The sequence below is a fragment of the Phyllobates terribilis genome, unplaced genomic scaffold, assembly GCF_046119375.1.
Source record: "Phyllobates terribilis strain yellow unplaced genomic scaffold, ASM4611937v1 Scaffold_9__5_contigs__length_417890890, whole genome shotgun sequence".
Taxonomy (NCBI): domain Eukaryota; kingdom Metazoa; phylum Chordata; class Amphibia; order Anura; family Dendrobatidae; genus Phyllobates; species Phyllobates terribilis.
Window position 1 is genome coordinate 114,454,994 of NW_027362769.1, and position 19,137 is coordinate 114,474,130.

At 44.9% G+C, this 19,137-nt stretch overlaps 1 protein-coding gene across 4 annotated transcripts in view; it reads left to right on the forward strand.

The window, feature by feature from the left end:
* Nucleotides 1-18,450, forward strand: part of TLK1 (tousled like kinase 1) — a 374,214-nt gene extending 355,764 nt beyond the window's left edge. For all 4 annotated transcript variants that reach the window (XM_073646967.1, XM_073646966.1, XM_073646969.1 and 1 more), the window contains 12 exons: nucleotides 1,815-1,951; nucleotides 4,030-4,218; nucleotides 5,287-5,353; nucleotides 7,447-7,544; nucleotides 7,642-7,723; nucleotides 10,733-10,824; nucleotides 10,909-10,998; nucleotides 13,890-14,059; nucleotides 15,867-16,002; nucleotides 16,315-16,426; nucleotides 16,506-16,613; nucleotides 17,747-18,450. In XM_073646967.1, coding sequence (XP_073503068.1) covers nucleotides 1,815-1,951; nucleotides 4,030-4,218; nucleotides 5,287-5,353; nucleotides 7,447-7,544; nucleotides 7,642-7,723; nucleotides 10,733-10,824; nucleotides 10,909-10,998; nucleotides 13,890-14,059; nucleotides 15,867-16,002; nucleotides 16,315-16,426; nucleotides 16,506-16,613; nucleotides 17,747-17,923 — 1,458 coding nt within the window. In that variant the 3' untranslated portion in view covers nucleotides 17,924-18,450. The remainder of the gene's footprint in view (nucleotides 1-1,814; nucleotides 1,952-4,029; nucleotides 4,219-5,286; nucleotides 5,354-7,446; nucleotides 7,545-7,641; nucleotides 7,724-10,732; nucleotides 10,825-10,908; nucleotides 10,999-13,889; nucleotides 14,060-15,866; nucleotides 16,003-16,314; nucleotides 16,427-16,505; nucleotides 16,614-17,746) is intronic.
* Nucleotides 18,451-19,137: the final 687 nt, after the last annotated feature.

Here is a 19,137-nt window from a genome sequence, read left to right on the forward strand (position 1 = left end):
TGTAGCATGAGTTTTGTTGGGGGTAAAATGACTGTAGGGTTTTTTTTTGAGGGAGAGGGGCACAGACGGTGGTAGTTTGTGTTGTAGGGGGTGTAGTGCGTAAGGGGCAAAGACAGTGGTAGTTAGTCTTAGGGAGTGTAGCGGGTAAGCCACAGATGGTGGTAGTTATAGTGTTGGGAGGTGTAGCGGGTAAGGGGCACAGACGGTGGTCTTTATAGTATTGGTGTAGCGGGTGCAGGTAAGGGGCAAAGACGGTGGTAGTTATAGTGTTAGGGAGTGTAGCGGGTAAGGGGCACAGACGGGGATAGTTATAGGGTTGGGGGAGTGTAGTGGGTAAGGGGCACAGATTGTTGTAGTTATAGTGTTGGGGGGGTGTAGCCGGTAAGGGGCACAGACAGGGGTAGTTATAGGGTTGGAGGGTGTAGCAGGTAAGGGGCATAGATGGTGGTAGTTATAGTGTTGGGTGGTGTAGCAGGTAAGGGGCATAGACGGTGGTAGTTAGTGTTGGGGGGTGTAGCAGGTTAAGGGCATAGACGGTGGTAGTTATAGTGTTAGGGAGTGTAGCCGGTAAGGGGCGCAGACGGGGGTAGTTATAGGGTTGGAGGGTGTAGCGGGTAAGGGGCAAAGACTGTGGTAGTTATAGTGTTGGGGGGTGTAGCAGGTAAGGGGCACAGACGGTGGTAGTTATAGTGTTGGGGCGTGTAGCAGGTAAGGGGCACAGACGGGGGTAGTTATAGGGTTGGAGGGTGTAGCGGGTAAGGGGCAAAGACTGTGGTAGTTATAGTGTTGGGGGGTGTAGCAGGTAAGGGGCATAGACTGTGGTAGTTAGTGTTGGGGGGTGTAGCAGGTTAAGGGCATAGACTATGGTAGTTATAGTGTTAGGGAGTGTAGCCGGTAAGGGGCGCAGACGGGGGTAGTTATAGGGTTGGAGGGTGTAGCGGGTAAGGGGCAAAGACTGGTAGTTATAGTGTTGGGGGGTGTAGCGGGTAAGGGGCACAGACGGTGGTAGTTATAGTGTTGGGGGGGTGTACCAGGTAAGGGGCACAGACGGGGGTAGTTATAGGGTTGGAGGGTGTAGCAGGTAAGGGGCACAGACGGTGGGCATTATAGTGTTGGGGGGTGTAGCGGGTAAGGGGCACAAACGGTGGTAGTTATAGTGTTGGGGGGTGTAGCGGGTAAGGGGCACAGACGGTGGTAGTTATAATGTTGGGGGGTGTAGCGGGTAAGGGGCACCAACGATGGTAGTTATAGTGTTGGGGGGTGTAGTGGGTAAAGGGGCACATAAGCTGGCATGTGTTTGAAGGAAAGCAGGGAGGCACGAAGTGAAAGGCAAGCAACCTCTTACTACCTGGCATTGCTGCAGAGGATGTGCTCGACATTGTATTGTCCAGACTGGCATTGTGGACCTTCACACAGCTGTGCCTCCATTGAGAAAGCTCCACCCTCTTTGAAGAAGAGGTAGCAGATGAAGCCCAGTGGAGAGGCGTGCGGACCCTGGCTTGTTTGGGCAGTGGCAAAGATTTTTATTAGATTTGTAACTTTGCCCCTTAAGGTAGAACCATAAGTACTGCCCTAATGGGGGCTCCGGGATCACTGCTGTCCCCTATTCACATATGAGAAGCAAAATGAATCGATTCCATCCTATCTGCTCAGTAGCAACTGCTGAAGACGCTGGAGCTGGATCTTGCATTATAACCACCCAATATTCTTATTGCATACTCATGTAGTGCCTCCTCTTGTTAACTGTTCCTATTATTCTGTATATAGGGTTACATTGTGTAAGCGCTCATGGATATTCTGCTTGTGTCTTCCAGAGCACGCAGGAGAAGCTCGCCAGCAGAGAGAAGAGCATGCAGGACAGATTGCGGCTGGGACACTTCACCACCGTCCGGCACGGGGCCTCCTTCACTGAGCAATGGACTGATGGATTTGCTTTTCAAAACCTTGTCAAGTTAGTGTATTGTTGTGGTATTTCTAGAATTATCACTACCACGAGCCAAATGATGTCATTGTGTTTTACTGGCAGGAAAAGATCAGGTGAGGAACGCTCTATCCGAGGCTGATGCAATGAAATACTCCACGTGGCATATTAATTTAGTTTCTGTGAGCTTCAGGAAATTATGTATTCATGGAAATGCCATTATAGTTCACCAGCACGGTGCATTGTAGAATTAGTCCAAAATCCAGTTTGGTTCTAGAAGATCATACATGTCTACATATGGGCACCCGGTCCCTTATTCTATTAGCCCAAGATAATACGAAACCTATATGTCTTAAAAGGATAGACTTCTCATAATACTATTAAAGGAGAACCTTTTTTCACAAAGGACACAACTGGAATTAATCTTATGATTTTTATTGCATCAATTCTGGATTTTTAAAGGGGACTACATTTAGAAAATTTCTTTCCAACCCAAGTGTGAAAATGTAAAGATGTCCATACACCTTAGATAGCTGTTGATAGGCTTCTTCTTGAATAATCCTTTATCTGTCCTATCCCTGGCCCTTATATACATCACGCTCAGTTTGGCCGAGCATACATGTGTTCTGTATGTTAAAGGGGTGGTCCGAAAGCTAAAGAAAATTTCATCTAAATTCCTATCTATTTGATGCCATAATCTAAGCTATTTTCGAATATACTTGCTTTAAAAATTCCCTACCGTTCCCTAACTACACTATCTATTTTTTTTAATATTTTTTTTACTTCTTGTCTGATGACGATCCATTTGAGAGCTCCTAGCACATCCTGGGATACTCAAACGAAGCATCATCAGAACCGGAGGCAGAGCCTGCAGTCACTGTCACAGCCTCTGCCCCCTCCCTCTCCCTGAAATGACGAGTCATCAGTGACACTCGTTTAAGGGGTGGGGCTGGTCCCTTCTCTGTTCCTGTTCTGTGCACAGTGACCGCGTCCACTCTCTTGTTGGCTCAGATCTGTAGTAACGAGCCAGCAACCCAGTGGTGTTTCAATACCCGGCAGAGACCAGTGACATCACTTACCCCCCCCTTCGACACTGATCTCCTGAACGCCGGGTACATTGCTTATTATCTCAGATCTGAGCCAACAAGAGTGGGCACTGTCACTGTGCACAGAGCAGGGACCAGCCCTGTCACTACTGACGCTTCGTTTCTGGGATGGGGCAGAGCCTGTGACAGTGACCACAGCCTCTGCCCCCTTCTCTTATGACGCTTTGTTTGAGAATCCCAGGATGCATTGGGGGCTCTCAAACGAATTGTCATCAGACAGGAAGTAAAAAAAATAATTAGACCAACAGCTAGTGTAGTTAAAAAACTATAGGGAATTTTTAAATCAAGTATATTAGAAAATAGCTTTGATTATGGCATCAAATAAATAAAGATTTACTTAAAATGTACTTTCTCCTTCGGACCACCCCTTTAAGAGAAGAGTAGGTCACAACTAGTGACCTCTGATGGCAGCTTCTCTTGCCTTAAAACAAAAGGATAGCGTCCTATCCTTCTCATTCCTACTGGCCCACCATACCCTCCGAAATCTCCAGGTTTGGCTGACTGTATTGTGTATGGAGGCCTTTAGATGTAATCTATTCCTCCTCAATCAAGCAAGTACTCTCAATGGGGAGAGGGATATCTCCTGTGAAAGCCAGGGATCTATCTTATTGAAATCTAGCATGCCCCATCATGTTTTTGCTTGACATCTGTCAGTTGAAAGTGGGAACACTCCCATACACATCAGATGGTCTACCGGTAGGGAAATTTTGGCGTAATTTGTATGGTTGCTTTTAGGTCCTCTGAAAGCCCAAAGGCAACCATACAAATTACAACTGTCTGAAAATTAAACTTTGTGAACTCTGTATAAGAACCCCTGAATTTGGTCGTAGTATTCTTTATTTATTTATTTGGCATGGGCAGTAGATTTTTCACGTTTTTCCCCTCATGGTTGCAATACATGTGTCACCAGAGCACTGATTCTTTGCAAATGTCTCTGTGGATTATGTATGTATATTTTTATATGTATGTGTTTATATCTCCATTTCTGTGGTTGTTTTGCAGGCAACAGGAATGGGTAAATCAACAGAGGGAAGATATTGAACGACAGCGAAAGCAGCTGGCCAAGAGAAAACCGCCATCTTCAAATAGTGCCCAGACCCCATCCTCCAATTCTGAACCAAAGCAGAGGAAAAACAAAGCTGTCAATGGGGCAGAAAACGACCCCTTTTTGAAACCTAGTTTACCCCAATTGTAAGTTTTTGCGCTTTTTTGTGCTTCCTGTTGGGGAGAGAGGGGGTGGGGGCAGGTGTATTTTTTAAAAGGGTTGTCTGACCTTAGGCTTCAAGTCTACAGTCACTCTGCGTGCTGTCAGGATTCCCCAGTTCCAGCACCTGGAGCGGGCGGTCATGTAACCGCAAGTATGCGATTTGCATATTTCCGGCCACATTTCGACTAGACTCTTTCCGGCTTCGCTCAATATGGTTGCATTGAGCGAGGCTGCACACGTCTAGTCAGCATGTGACTGCATATATGCAAACCACATGCTTGTGGTCATGCTCCCATCGCCTGCACTGGAGAATTCTCGCAATGTGCGTGATGTGTGGATTCACAAGTCTGCAGTCACATAGAGTGACTTTATACTTGTAGCTTAAGACTGGACTACCCCTTTAAGGCTTCAGTTAGCAATAGTACATGAAAGGGATATAGAAAAAAAAACTATAACCATTATTAATTGTGCCAAATAATAAAAACTGCATCAATATGTGAATACTAGAGCCGTAGGTAGAGGTGTATTCTTGCAACTTGAGCTTGCCTGAGTGTAGAAACCATGGCTGTATAAAGAAACAGCGCCCCTCCTGTCCATAGAGACTGGGTCTGGTATTGCAGTTTAGCCCAACAAACTTAAATGTGTGATGAATTGCAGAGTGTGCATTTATCATGTATGTGAACGCCGATGATCAGACAGGTAAGATATTTGCTGATCATTCTCAGGTTACAAGCTTTTTGCACTTGATTTCTATGGTTGAGTGCTGGCATTAATACATTATGTACTTTTTTTTTTTTGTTCTGCTTTTACAATAGCCTCTTCCAATTTTCCTTGAGCCTGGCAGAAGGACAGGCTGAATTGAGGTCATTTTATCCCTTTGTAGGAAGGATATACTTAAAAATGGTGAAATGTCATCTAGAAACTATGCCGGGAATGCAAGGATCTTTAGCTGCTGTAGACATACAGCGACTACGTCTGGAAATCTTAGATTTGGTGAATATTAATGACTATGTCTCAATTCTTTTCTGTAATTTTTTTATCTTTTTCTTCAGGCTAACCCCTGCTGAATATCATGAGCAGGAAGAGATTTTTAAGCTTCGACTTGGACATTTGAAAAAGGTTTGGCGCGTTCGTCTTTTTGTTATTTTACAGCATTCCACGTTACGTTGCTTGTAGTATTTTTATCGCCCCCTTTGTCTGTGTGCACCCCGCGATCTGCAGTGACTATGGCCACGTTGCACATTCAGAAATCCTTCCTGGAACAATGACTGCTGATTTTCTTCCCTGCTGCCGTCTGTGGAGAATTATCATCTGTGTTCCCATGTCAGTCAATGGCTGAACTGATTTTGGTCCCTGAGGAGCCGTTTTTTTGCTGACGGCTTTAAAGCTTATTAGCTAACCTTGCTTGGAAATAAGTGTTACGTTCCTAGACTAGTCTGCACTGTGGAGTGTATGCCTTGTAAAGGATTATGTAAAGTCCTGTCTTGCAGAATTGATAGGGTTAAAAAGTCCTGCTTCTTTTCCCCACATTTGCTGCCTGTGCTCCATCTATATAGATAGATATAAATCTATCCAGCCACATCCTGGCAGAGAATAGGTGGGAATTGGTTTTGTTTGAACCATGTTTTGCAGCACATGCACCATGTAAAGCCACCTTGCACAGACTCTGTATATTGCTTCATATTATGGACCCGTAGGTGCTGTGTTTTCTGCTACAACTAATTTTTTTCACATGCTTTGTGCATACATTTTTTATTTATTTTTTGCACTCTGCCTGAGGGCCCAATACAAACCTTTCTATGGTGGAGTCATGTCAGGCCAAGTCGCTCTGCTGTATTGCAGAATGTACGGTATATAAGGTGTTCTGCATGGTGGTATACTTTTATCAGGGTGCTGTGTGTATGGAATTAATTAATATTTCACTGGTTATTATTTCATTGGCAGTAACTTGCAGAATAAGGATATATTTCATAATATGCAATTATAATATTATAGAAGGGAATATAGATTAAAGTCTCATGAAGTTCAGTTTATGCTTATTTTATTCTCTGCTTCCCTGAGTTTTGCATATTTTTTTTAATACGCCATTTGTTTCCCGATATGTTTTCTTTTTTATATAGTGTTTTTTTTCCTGGTCTTTATCGTGGGGCGTGGCTCGCGGGAGCCTCTGGGGCGTGGCTCGCGGGAGCCTCTGGGGCGTGGCTCGCGGGAGCCTCTGGGGCGTGGCTCGCGGGAGCCTCTGGGGCGTGGCTCGCGGGAGCCTCTGGGGCGTGGCTCGCGGGAGCCTCTGGGGCGTGGCTCGCGGGAGCCTCTGGGGCGTGGCTCGCGGGAGCCTCTGGGGCGTGGCTCGCGGGAGCCTCTGGGGCGTGGCTCGCGGGAGCCTCTGGGGCGTGGCTCGCGGCTGCCCTGCTCTATTACCCTGTGAGCCACGCCCCTTTAGGAAAGACCAGAAAAATTAACACTAAATAAAAAGGCTCATATCTCTGGAACCATATGGCAGATTTAGAGTAAAAAAAAAGCTGGCAATACTTAGGGAAGCAGTGCAAATAAAATAAAAGCAAAAACTGGCCAGTTTTGACCTGGTGAAAGATCCCCTTTAAGCCTGAAAACTTTTATATCTGTCCTCTCACCTCCCTTTGCTCTATAATAGGCTGCCTGCATGCTTCATTGTTTTGCACCATGTTGTGATCATTGAGTATAATGCGTGGCTCCTGGTGAAAATAGAATTGTGCTGCTACAGTATTCAGGAGATGTGTGGTGCTAGGCCCAAATATTTATGTGAGGATGAGCCTCCCAAAACATGAATATTGAGCTTTACATGTTTTGTTTTTTTTTGTGTGCAAATTGCGCTGTAATTCTGGTTTATTCAGCGGTCTCTCAGTATTGTGGAAACAGCAAAATAGGCTCCTCATAGAGGTCAATGGAAAGAGAAGCACAAATGTATGACCACCTCCCCATTTAATCCATAATGTTTCCAGCAGTATCTACCAATAAACACTACTGGCACCTATTTTAAAGATTGAGACCTCTACAGTTCAGACATTTCTGTCATATCCTATTTATGTGCTGTAAATGGTGTGAAATCCCTTTAAGAAATCGCGAAGGTGGGGAAAACCACTAAATCTCTGTATTAATGGTTTATTAGAGGGGAAAAATACGTCTGGAGCATATCGGATGTATACATCAGTACTTTGCAATTTGTTGATTTGCAGGAGGAAGCTGAAATCCAAGCGGAGCTGGAGCGCCTGGAAAGAGTTCGAAATCTTCACATTCGAGAGCTGAAAAGAATTAACAATGAAGATAATTCACAGTGAGTATACATATGATAGTAGGAAATTTAAAGCCCTACAATTCCTATTCTATTCTGATTTTACTTTTTTTTTTTTTTTTTTTATAAATCTTTCCAGGTTCAAAGATCACCCCACATTGAATGAGCGTTATTTATTACTTCATCTACTAGGACGAGGCGGTTTTAGTGAAGTCTACAAGGTAATGTTTATAGGCGTGTTCTTGGTCTGAGGTTCAACTGTTGAGTATTTCTTTTTTGCTAAGTTTTCTTTAAAGTTGTATTACAAGTTTTTGCCTAGTCTTTGAGTGCTGTTAACATTAATATATATTCTAGGAATCAGGTCAGGTAATTGTTCATGCTGGTAGGCAGGTCACATTATAGTCCATGCTGGGCAGCAGGTCAGGTAGTGGTTCATGCTGGACAGCAGGTCAAGTAATGGTTCATGCTAGGCAGCAGGTCAGGCAATGGTTCATGCTGGACAGCAGGTCAAGTAATGGTTCATGCTAGGCAGCAGGTCAGGCAATCGTTCATACTGGGCAGCAGGTCTGGTTATGGTTCATACTGGGCAGCAGGTCTGGTTATGGTTCATACTGGGCAGCAGGTCAGGTAATGGTTCATGCTGGGCAGCAGGTCAGGTTATGGTTCATGCTGGGCAGCAGGTGAGGCAATGGTTCATGCTGGGCAGCAGGTGAGGCAATGGTTCATGCTGGGCAGCAGGTGAGGCAATGGTTCATGCTGGGCAGCTGGTCAGGTAATGGTTCATGCTGGGCAGCAGGTCAGGTAATGGTTCATGCTGGGCAGAAGGTCAGATTATGGTTCATGTTGGGCATCAGGTGAGACAATGGTTCATGCTGGGCAGCAGGTCAGATAATGGTTCATGCTGGGCAGCTGGTCAGGTAATGGTTCATGCTGGGCAGCAGGTCAGATAATGGTTCATGCTGGGCAGCTGGTCAGGTAATGGTTCATGCTGGGCAGCAGGTCAGGTAATGGTTCATGCTGGGCAGCAGGTCAGGTAATGGTTCATGCTGGGCAGCAGGTCAGGTAATGGTTCATGCTGGGCAGCAGGTCAGGTAATGGTTCATGCTGGGCAGCAGGTCAGGTAATGGTTCATGCTGGGCAGCAGGTCAGGTAATGATTCATGCTGGGCAGCAGGTCAGGTAATGGTTCATGCTGGGCAGCAGGTCAGGTAATGGTTCATGCTGGGCAGCAGGTCAGGTAATGGTTCATGCTGGGCAGCAGGTCAGGTAATGGTTCATGCTGGGCAGCAGGTCAGGTAATGGTTCATGCTGGGCAGCAGGTCAGGTAATGGTTCATGCTGGGCAGCAGGTCAGGTAATGGTTCATGCTGGGCAGCAGGTCAGGTAATGGTTCATGCTGGGCAGCAGGTCAGATTATGGTTCATGCTGGGCAGCAAGTCGGGTAATAATTCATGCTGGGCAGCAGGTCGGGTAATTGTTCATGCTGGGCAGCAGGTTAGATTATGGTTCATACTGGGCAGCAGGTCAGGTAATGGTTCATGCTGGGCAGCAGGTCAGGTCATGGTTCATGCTGGGCAGCAGGTCAGGTCATGGTTCATGCTGGGCAGCAGGTTAGATTATGGTTCATACTGGGCAGCAGGTCAGGTAATGGTTCATGCTGGGCAGCAGGTTAGATTATGGTTCATGCTGGGCAGCAGGTCAGGTAATGGTTCATGCTGGGCAGCAGGTTAGATTATGGTTCATACTGGGCAGCAGGTCAGGTAATGGTTCATGCTGGGCAGCTGGTTAGATTATGGTTCATGCTGAGCAGCAGGTCAGGTAATGGTTCATGCTGGGCAGCTGGTTAGATTATGGTTCATGCTGGGCAGCTGGTTAGATTATGGTTCATGCTGAGCAGCAGGTCAGGTAATGGTTCATGCTGGGCAGCAGGTTAGATTATGGTTCATACTGGGCAGCAGGTCAGGTAATGGTTCATGCTGGGCAGCAGGTTAGATTATGGTTCATGCTGGGCAGCAGGTCAGGTAATGGTTCATGCTGGGCAGCAGGTCAGGTAATGGTTCATGCTGGGCAGCTGGTTAGATTATGGTTCATGCTGAGCAGCAGGTCAGGTAATGGTTCATGCTGGGCAGCTGGTTAGATTATGGTTCATACTGGGCAGCAGGTCAGGTAATGGTTCATGCCTAGGTGTTAGAGAATGCTGATTGTAGTAGTCTCTTTGTCATTGTAACATATATTATTGCTTTATGTTGAGTTAAACAAGCCAAACCTGAATATGGTGGTTGGAAGTCCCTAAAAAAGTGATCCCATGAAAAAAAAATATATTTTTATGAATCCGAAAACTCCTTTAACACCTTCAACCTTAAGGATATATGCAACTCCTTTCATTTTAGCTTTGTTTAGCAGCACTTGGATTGCGCAGTCTGTATGTTCTGGTGTAGATATGTGCATGTAGCCTGAAATGAGACCTAAGCCGTGGGTATTTTTAGTTTGTTTTTTATTGTGATTGTCAGCAGTGTGACCCTTGACCTTGACTTTGCAGCTAGAGTTTTTCATCCTGAAAAGGGAAATGCATCTTAATATATACATTAAAGGGGTTATTGAGGACTAGAACAACATGCCTGCTTTTTTCCAAAAATAGCGCCACATCTGTCCAAGGATGTGCCTAGTATTGCAACTCTGCTCTATTTATGGGATTGTAGATGCTCGGCATGATCACACACCGCCTATGGGCAGGTGTGGACAGGTGGGTGCTGTTTCTGGAGAAAGCAGACATGTTTTTTATTTATTTTAACTCCCAGACGACCCCTTTTAACATTGAGGAGGCTGAAGTCACAGGTTTTCATTCGTGGGGGGTTAAATGGAATCTGTTACCAGGTTTGTGCCTCCTAATCAGACGGTCAGAGACACTAATTTCAGTGATGTGTCTGTTACTGGGCTGCTTGCTGTAGTTTTGATTAAAATCAGTTTTATCAGCAGGATATTATCACTAGAGGACTAGTAACCTGCTGCCAGGTAGTATTTCATATTCATGATCTCTCTTTAACCCCTTATTTGACACCTATGTACAGTCATCCCTCCATCCCTCTGTAGTATTTAGCTGCTGTAAGTTGCTGGACTTGTATAAAGGCTTCACACGGGTTTCTGTGACTGCAGCCGGTGCATCATTTTTCTATTCCTTCACATGACTTTGTGCTTTAAGTATAATTTTCATGGTGTTAAATGTTTATTTCAGGCTTTTGATCTTTATGAACAAAGATACGCTGCTGTGAAAATTCACCAACTCAACAAAAGCTGGAGAGACGAGAAGAAGGAAAACTACCACAAGTAAATACTTATTTGTGCCCTTTCATAATAAAACCCGCCACTCATCTCGGCAGCCGTATTATATAACTTGCCTGTTTGTTTTAGGCACGCCTGCAGAGAGTATAGAATACACAAAGAACTCGATCACCCCCGAATAGTTAAACTTTACGATTACTTTTCCCTGGATACAGACACGTAAGTGAATGGCTTATGTTCTGGCAACTGATTCTTTTATTATCATTATTTTATTACACTGATGTTATGACATTTTATATCATAAATCACATTTTTGTATAGTTATCGGACATGAGGTGGTCAGACCGGGGGATTGTTTAGTGCCGTACTCAGCAATGTTAAAATGTCTTTGTCCCAACTTAAATCAGAGGAACATAATGTGTTACAGGTTACTTGAGGGAACTTTATCAGATATTTATTTTTTCATTTTCCTAAAAAGAAGTTACAAACTTCCTGCATCTGACTATATGGATAAAGTTTTGGGTCACTTACAAATAGAAGTATTGGGACCTCCACATCATGCCTACAGGAACTTTTATCACCTCCCATTGTGCATTCACAGGCATTAATATGGAGTTGGTCCTAGTTTGTATCTCTTCTGGAAAGGTTTTCTACAAGATTTTTGAATGTCTGAGATCCTTCATCCAGAAGAGCATTTGTGAGGTCAGACAATGATGTTGGAGGAGAGGTTGCTTGGATTATAGCCTCCATTATTGTTCATCCCAAAGTTGTTTGATGGGGTTGTGCTCAGACCTCTGCACGGGGGATAAGTCAAGTGCTTTCACACCAATCTCCTCCAAATATGCCTTTGTGGACTTTTACACAGAAACGGGCCTTCCCCAAACTGTTCCCACAAAGTTGCAAGCTACAATTGTCCAAAATGTCTTGTATGCTGAAGGATTAAGGCTATGTGCCCACATAGCGTTTTTGCGGCACTTTTACGGCCGCGAAAACGCTTGTAAAACCGTCTGCCATGCAAAGCAATGTGAATTCGGATGTGCTGTGCACATGATGCGTTAATTTGCACGCCGAATTCGCATTGCTTTGCAAAACGCAGCATGACCCATTTCTACCGCGATTACGCTGCAAATTCGCGGCCATTGAGGAACATTGAAACGCAGCAAACCCGCAGGTATATGTGGATTTGCTGCATTTCAATTAAATTCAATGGCCTCGAATTTGCAGCGTAATCGCGGTGCGTGTGGTACCCAGGATGAAGAGGAGACTACAACTCCTCTTCATCCCGGCTACCACGCGGTGAAAAAATGAAATAAAAAGTTAAAAATAAACAAAACCTGTATATTCACCTCTCCGGCGGCCCCCGGTCTGTTCTCCGGTCTCCCCCGGTCTGCTCCCGGCCGCGTCTTCTGTCTTCAGCGTCCCGCAGTGTACGGTCAGGACCTGCGGTGACGTCATTTAGTCACCTGATGGTCACGCGACCCCTGACGTCGGCAGTCAGGTGATGGTCGCGTGACCATCAGCTGACTAAATGACGTCACCGCAGGTCCTGACCGTACACTGCGGGACTCTGAAGAGAGAAGACGTGGCTGGGAGCAGACCGGGGGCCGACGGAGAGATGAATATACAGGTTTTTTGTTATTTTTAACATTTTAATTCTCTTTTTTTTTTTTACTATAGATGCTGCATTTAAAGCATCAGTTGTTCACACATTATAATTCCATGCCGGTTGCATGGATTTATATTGTGTGATCAACTTGTCAAGCACTTTCTAAGTGATGCTCAAAATCGCTTGGAAAAGTGCTTGAAAAAACGCTGAAAAAGCACTTCTCTCTGGCAGAAAAAACGCATGTAAATCTGCATGTGTTTTTTTTTCTGGCAGAGAGAGGCAAAAACGCTCTGCATCAAATTTGCTACGTGGGCACATAGCCTAAGACTTCACTTAACTGGAACTAAGGAGCCAAGGCTGACCCTTGAAAATCAAGCCCCATAGGGTTATCCCTCAACCACTGAACTCTACAACTGGGAAAGTGCAGTCAGGCAGATAATGTTTTCCTGTCATTTGCCAAAGGCAGACTCATCAGTCAGATGCCAGATAGAAAAGCATGAATCGTCACTCCCCAGAACACGTTTCCAGAGTCTGCTTTACACCACTACATCCAACGCTTCTCATTGTGCTTGGTGACGTAAGGTCTGCAGGCCCAATCTTCGACCAATGATTGTAAAGGCAGACTGCATAACTGGGATTTATACGCTTGTGGCAATGTTAGTGAGTGAAAAAGCTGAATTTAGTGATTAAGATGTGTGTCCCAATACTTTTCACCATATAGTGTAGTTTTAAAAATAACATGCAAGCTACCTACATCGGACTCTACAGAGAGCTTACTGTATATAGGATATGCTGTTTGCTACTGATCTTCTTCAGCACCTTTTATTTAAGGGATCAATTAGTGGCTGCAATAGCCATTTGCCCTACTACTGCGATAATGGCGCAGCACCTGATCACAGCTCCACTGATTGTCTGCAGTGGTGACATACTGGCCACCTGTAATCATAGGTAGGAGCCCTGCTAGAGACTCAGTGCCGGATCCTGGAGGGAGAGAAGAGGCCACTGCTACTTTTTTTTTTTATTCCAAACATTTGCAACTTTTTCCAAGAAGTTGGTAAACTCCTCTAATCTGATCTGGCTTTCTGCTGAGCTCACGCAATGAGAGCACATACTGTTTTGGTTTTTTATTATTATTAAATGCTGCAGTTTCTTGACGAAAGACAGAAAATATTAAGAAATTAAAAATGTGATTCAATTACAAGAAATGAGGTGGTGAGGGATGGACATTCACTTTAGTCATCTTGAGCTGTATACAGATGTTGCATTGAGGAAAAGAAAGTTTTGTTGCACCATGAATGTGTGTTAGACGTGAGAGTGTTTGTACAATAGTCACATAATATGTCGGCTCCAATACACAGTAAATGGGGTGATAACGCCACTGTATCTGTAGGGTTAGATTTCTAGTATGCTTGTTAATCTTATTTTCTAGAATGATCTGTGTGTGCACATGCACATGTTTGGTGCTTCATTCCACTTAATCCTGGTTAATTTTCTCTACTTTCAGGTTTTGTACAGTTCTAGAATACTGTGAAGGTAACGACCTTGACTTCTACCTAAAACAGCACAAGTTGATGTCTGAAAAAGAAGCCAGGTCCATTGTAATGCAAATAGTCAATGCACTACGTTATCTCAACGAGATCAAACCTCCCATCATCCATTATGATCTTAAGCCAGGTAGGTGGGACTTTAGTTTCTGTCTTCTCTAGCTTTGCTTTAATAGGTTTTCCCGTAGATGGCGCTGTCAATCGTGGAAGTGCCATTTAGGAGGTCGGAGGGGGTAGGGATGGAGTCGCTTCCAAAATCCATCACCTCCCACAATCGCAGGGTGATGTTGGGTTGTCATGAGGGCTTACCTAAGGTTCTTGTTTCTGCCATGTTTGTATACTTACGAAGCCTGAGCATCATAGAAGACAAGTAATTACACAAGAGCCTGCCTAAGCCAGTGCTGCCGGCTCTTGCACTGATCCCAGCCAGTGCTGCCGGCTCTTGCACTGATCCCAGCCAGTGCTGCCGGCTCTTGCACTGATCCCAGCCAGTGCTGCCGGCTCTTGCACTGATCCCAGCCAGTGCTGCCGCCTCTTGCACTGATCCCAGCCAGTGCTGCCGCCTCTTGCACTGATCCCAGCCAGTGCTGCCGCCTCTTGCACTGATCCCAGCCAGTGCTGCCGCCTCTTGCACTGATCCCAGCCAGTGCTGCCGCCTCTTGCACTGATCCCAGCCAGTGCTGCCGCCTCTTGCACTGATCCCAGCCAGTGCTGCCGCCTCTTGCACTGATCCCAGCCAGTGCTGCCGCCTCTTGCACTGATCCCAGCCAGTGCTGCCGCCTCTTGCACTGATCCCAGCCAGTGCTGCCGCCTCTTGCACTGATCCCAGCCAGTGCTGCCGCCTCTTGCACTGATCCTAGCCAGTGCTGCCGCCTCTTGCACTGATCCCAGCCAGTGCTGCCGCCTCTTGCACTGATCCCAGCCAGTGCTGCCGCCTCTTGCACTGATCCCAGCCAGTGCTGCCGCCTCTTGCTCTGATCCCAGCCAGTGCTGCCGCCTCTTGCACTGATCCCAGCCAGTGCTGCCGCCTCTTGCACTGATCCCAGCCAGTGCTGCCGCCTCTTGCACTGATCCCAGCCAGTGCTGCCGCCTCTTGCACTGTTCCCAGCCAGTTGGATTAATCAGTAGGATTTCCTTCTAGTAGTCTCTACTGTCTGCTATGGAAGCGCTGCCTGTAATCCATGAGTCTTCATTTGGGAATGTAATAGTTTTCATTGTTATAAAGAGCAAATGCCATATTTTCACATTACTCCAGGGAATCACTAACTGATTGGCTGTAGTGGTGTAGTGTGGGATGGCGGTAGCCCCCAGGCATCAGTTTATGGGATCACATCCTCGCACCTTCCACTCACCATCTACACTCTCAGGTAATGAGATCCTACAAGCGTGTAGTCAGTACACCCAGGGTCACTTTTGCAGAGCGCAACAGGTGAGAGGAATTTGTCATCTGCTGCTGTGCTCTGCATAGACAAAGACAGATTTACAAAGCTCGTTAAAATGAAGTGAGTCTTATCATGTCAGTTGCTGCCTATGCAGAGCACCACAGTCGACTGCTGCACTCCTAGATGACAAATGATCAGCAGCTAATGAACACATGATACCATAACTCTGTCATCTTTCATTACGAAGAGCGGCTGGTATATTTTTGATTTTTCAAACCCTAACCAGATTAGGGCTAGGGTTACTGTTAGACATAGAGATAGATAATTAAATTGTTAAATACATTTTTTCAGTTCAAAGAGCAAACTATTACATCAGTGTTTTCCGCAAGTTTACAATACATGTGTGAGAAGGGGATCAATTTTGGATTGATGGAAGTGGCTCTGGGCGCACAAACGCTTAATAGATTTGTGGGGTGCAAAATACTTGCCACACCCCGGGTGCTTGCAGCCCACTTGAGCCGCGATGGTGTGATCATATGATTCTACTTTTCACAGGAAATATACTTCTCGTTGACGGCACAGCGTGTGGAGAAATTAAAATCACAGACTTTGGCTTGTCCAAAATAATGGATGACGACAGCTACGGTGTGGATGGGATGGACCTAACCTCACAAGGAGCAGGAACATACTGGTAAATGTGTACTGGATACAGAACTGGACATACTGGTATTTTGGAGTGAGGGTTACCCTTATCATAAATATAAAATGGATCTTGTGTCTCATTATTATCGGGATCAGGGGAGTCAGAGGTCAGACCAGCGATCATAGTAATGGCAGTGATCACTATCTGTACCCAATGGCCACCACTTTATAGGGTGGGAATAACCCGCAGTGTTCTCCATTAGATCCGGCATTCTGGCCATGAATGTTCTTACACTATAGGCACTGTGCATTATATTCACGTACATGAACGCCCAGTGTATATTTTTTTGCATCCCCGCAGGTATTTACCACCTGAGTGTTTTGTGGTGGGCAAAGAACCACCAAAGATTTCCAATAAAGTAGACGTATGGTCGGTCGGCGTCATCTTTTTCCAGTGTCTTTATGGTAGGAAGGTAAGAAGCATTCACTTGGTCTTATGGGAATCGTCACTTATTAATACAAGTATTTTATGATAATCCTTTTCCTTTCCAGCCCTTTGGACATAACCAATCCCAGCAAGACATTTTACAGGAGAATACCATATTAAAAGCTACAGACGTTCAGTTTCCTGTGAAGCCCGTTGTAAGCAATGAAGCCAAGGTATGATATGTGCCACATTATTATAGAAGTACGTGATTTCTATAGATACATGGAAAATGGATAAGAAATGTACCATATTTTTCAGACCATAAGACGCACCTCATGTTCAGACTGCTGAAAATAGCAAAAACCTATGTGCTGCTAATTAACATTTGTCTGTGGTGTAAAGTAGTGGAGGGGTCAAGAGTATAGTGGAGGGGTCAGGATTAGTAATGTTAGTGCAGTGGGGTAAAATAGGAGGTAACAGATATATTATTAGTGTTTCTCTGCAGCTTGTGTATTATACACATATGGCTGTACAGCACACACATGTACACAACACTCCTGCATGTTCAGCACACTCGCCTCTGCTGCGTATATACACACAGCTCCGCGACGTGCGCGCACCCGCCTGGCTCCGCGACCTGCGCACACCCGCCCAGCTCCGCTTCCAGTAATGTGATTGATCAGAAGTCCTGTTATGTCCTTCACCTACTCCGGAGTAGCCGCATGATGTAGCGCGTTCCCATCAGGACTTCCCCACACCCCAACATGTTCAGCTCTCGAGGACCCGTCTCTGGCCATAAATATGTACTTTTTTTACTTGGTGGAAATGTTGCTGTTTTCCTGAATCTTTCATTGCTTTTCTTTTGTTCCTGCATTTCCCTGTTCCTCAGATATAACCCCCTCTGCCTCGCATATAAATAAAGTCCTTTTTAGACAAGTGGGCATGGTCTTCAACTCTTCTTTATGGGTGTCTTTTTGAGGACCACTTTACATACAGGTAAGAGGGGGCCGTATCTCAGGAACAGAGGGGCGTAAGCACAAAAGAAAAACAACTCTGGATTCAGGAGAACAGCAGCTGCATAGGTAAAAAACCTGCATATTTGTGGCAAGCAACAGGTCCTCTATAGCTGAATATATTGGGGGGTGGGGGGTTTCCCGATGGGATCACTTAGCATCATGCTGCTACTCCTGGAGGAGCCACAAGGAGCGCTAATGTTCCCCTGCATAAGGCATTACAAATAGTAGTCATGTATTGATAAATGAGTCAGGGTCCTCCTCTCCCCATATCGCCTCCACAAGGTATTTTAGGGTAATTTTTCACATTGTATGCCACGTCCACCCATTTACTCTGGTGTTTGGTCTTCTAGGCGTTTATAAGACGGTGCTTAGCTTACCGCAAAGAAGACCGATTTGATGTCCACCAGTTGGCCAGCGACCCGTACCTTCTCCCTCACATGAGAAGATCCAACTCTTCAGGAAACCTGCACATGTCCGGCCTCATGGCTTCTCCCATGGCGCCTACGTCAAGCATCATTTCATACTGATCCTCCCGTCTGGGCCGGCATGATTATGTGTTCACTAGCTTTCAGGTGCAGATTTTAGTTTAAAGATAAAAGATTTGAGTAGTTTTTTTTTTTTCTTATTCCCTCTCCCCCTTCCTTCCCTCAACCAAGGATGTGTTTGAAGACCTTTGTGTGTATTGGGGGACGGATCTCCTTAGTGTTATTTGTATGACGAGCGAAGATGACTGTGAATATATTCTCCTCGACTGTAACGTTTTACATTGGCCTCAATGTGCTGTTCAGCCATTTTCAAGCTACGGGGAATGACCTGGGCTGCGCTCGTGTCTTCTGCCCCCAACGGAGGACATGAGCGTGCACGTGAAGCCAGGATTCATTCTCATGGATGAGAAGGTTGTGCTCTTTTTTTTTTTCTTCTTCTTCCCCCTCCATTAGAGAGGACCTTGTAAATATTCTTTGTAATACTAAAACACAATTGGTTGATACTGGAGAGTTTTAGCTGGAAGGGCATTTTTCATTAAAAAAAAAAAAAAAAAAACAGAAAAAAAAAATCTAGAATGAAAATGACAAAACGCGTGGGGAACACGCACTGCCCGGAGTCTGGAATACCTGTGTATTGAAACCAAAGCTAAAAGAGAGAGTGGGGTAGTCACAACTTTGTGTGTCGTCTTCTTTTTTTTTTTTCTTCCTGTTCACATTTTTCAGGATAAAGTTTTGAGTTGCACGTATACGTTCTGGGGTTAAATCTTTGTTTTTCATCATTCCACCTTTTTTTTTTTTGTTTTCTTTTGGGCCATTATGTACATACACCACACACCATAGGTACCAAATTGCTCTCAAAACTTTACTATGAAATTTTCTATGCAGGACAATGAGAAATTCCCTTCTATCGCTGATGTATATTGTTGTACAGACGTCATTTTCATTTATTCATGTGTTTTCAGCAGCCTTCCCCTTCTTTTTGCCCTTACTTGTACAAATGTTTAAAACTATATTGCTTTTTTTTTTATTTAGTTTTTTTTTTTTTTTTCACTTTTATTTTAAGTCTCATGGATGGCGCTTTTCATTTGCTGCTAAATAACTTCTCATTTTTGCAAAAAAAAAAAAGACCATAGAAATGGCTTCTGTGAAAAGGGGCTTAATCCGACCGCTTAGGAACCCAGACAGTTCATTAACAAGCATGTGTATCACATCTGTAAGACATATACAGTACTGTAAGCCTGTTTACGCTTTCTTAT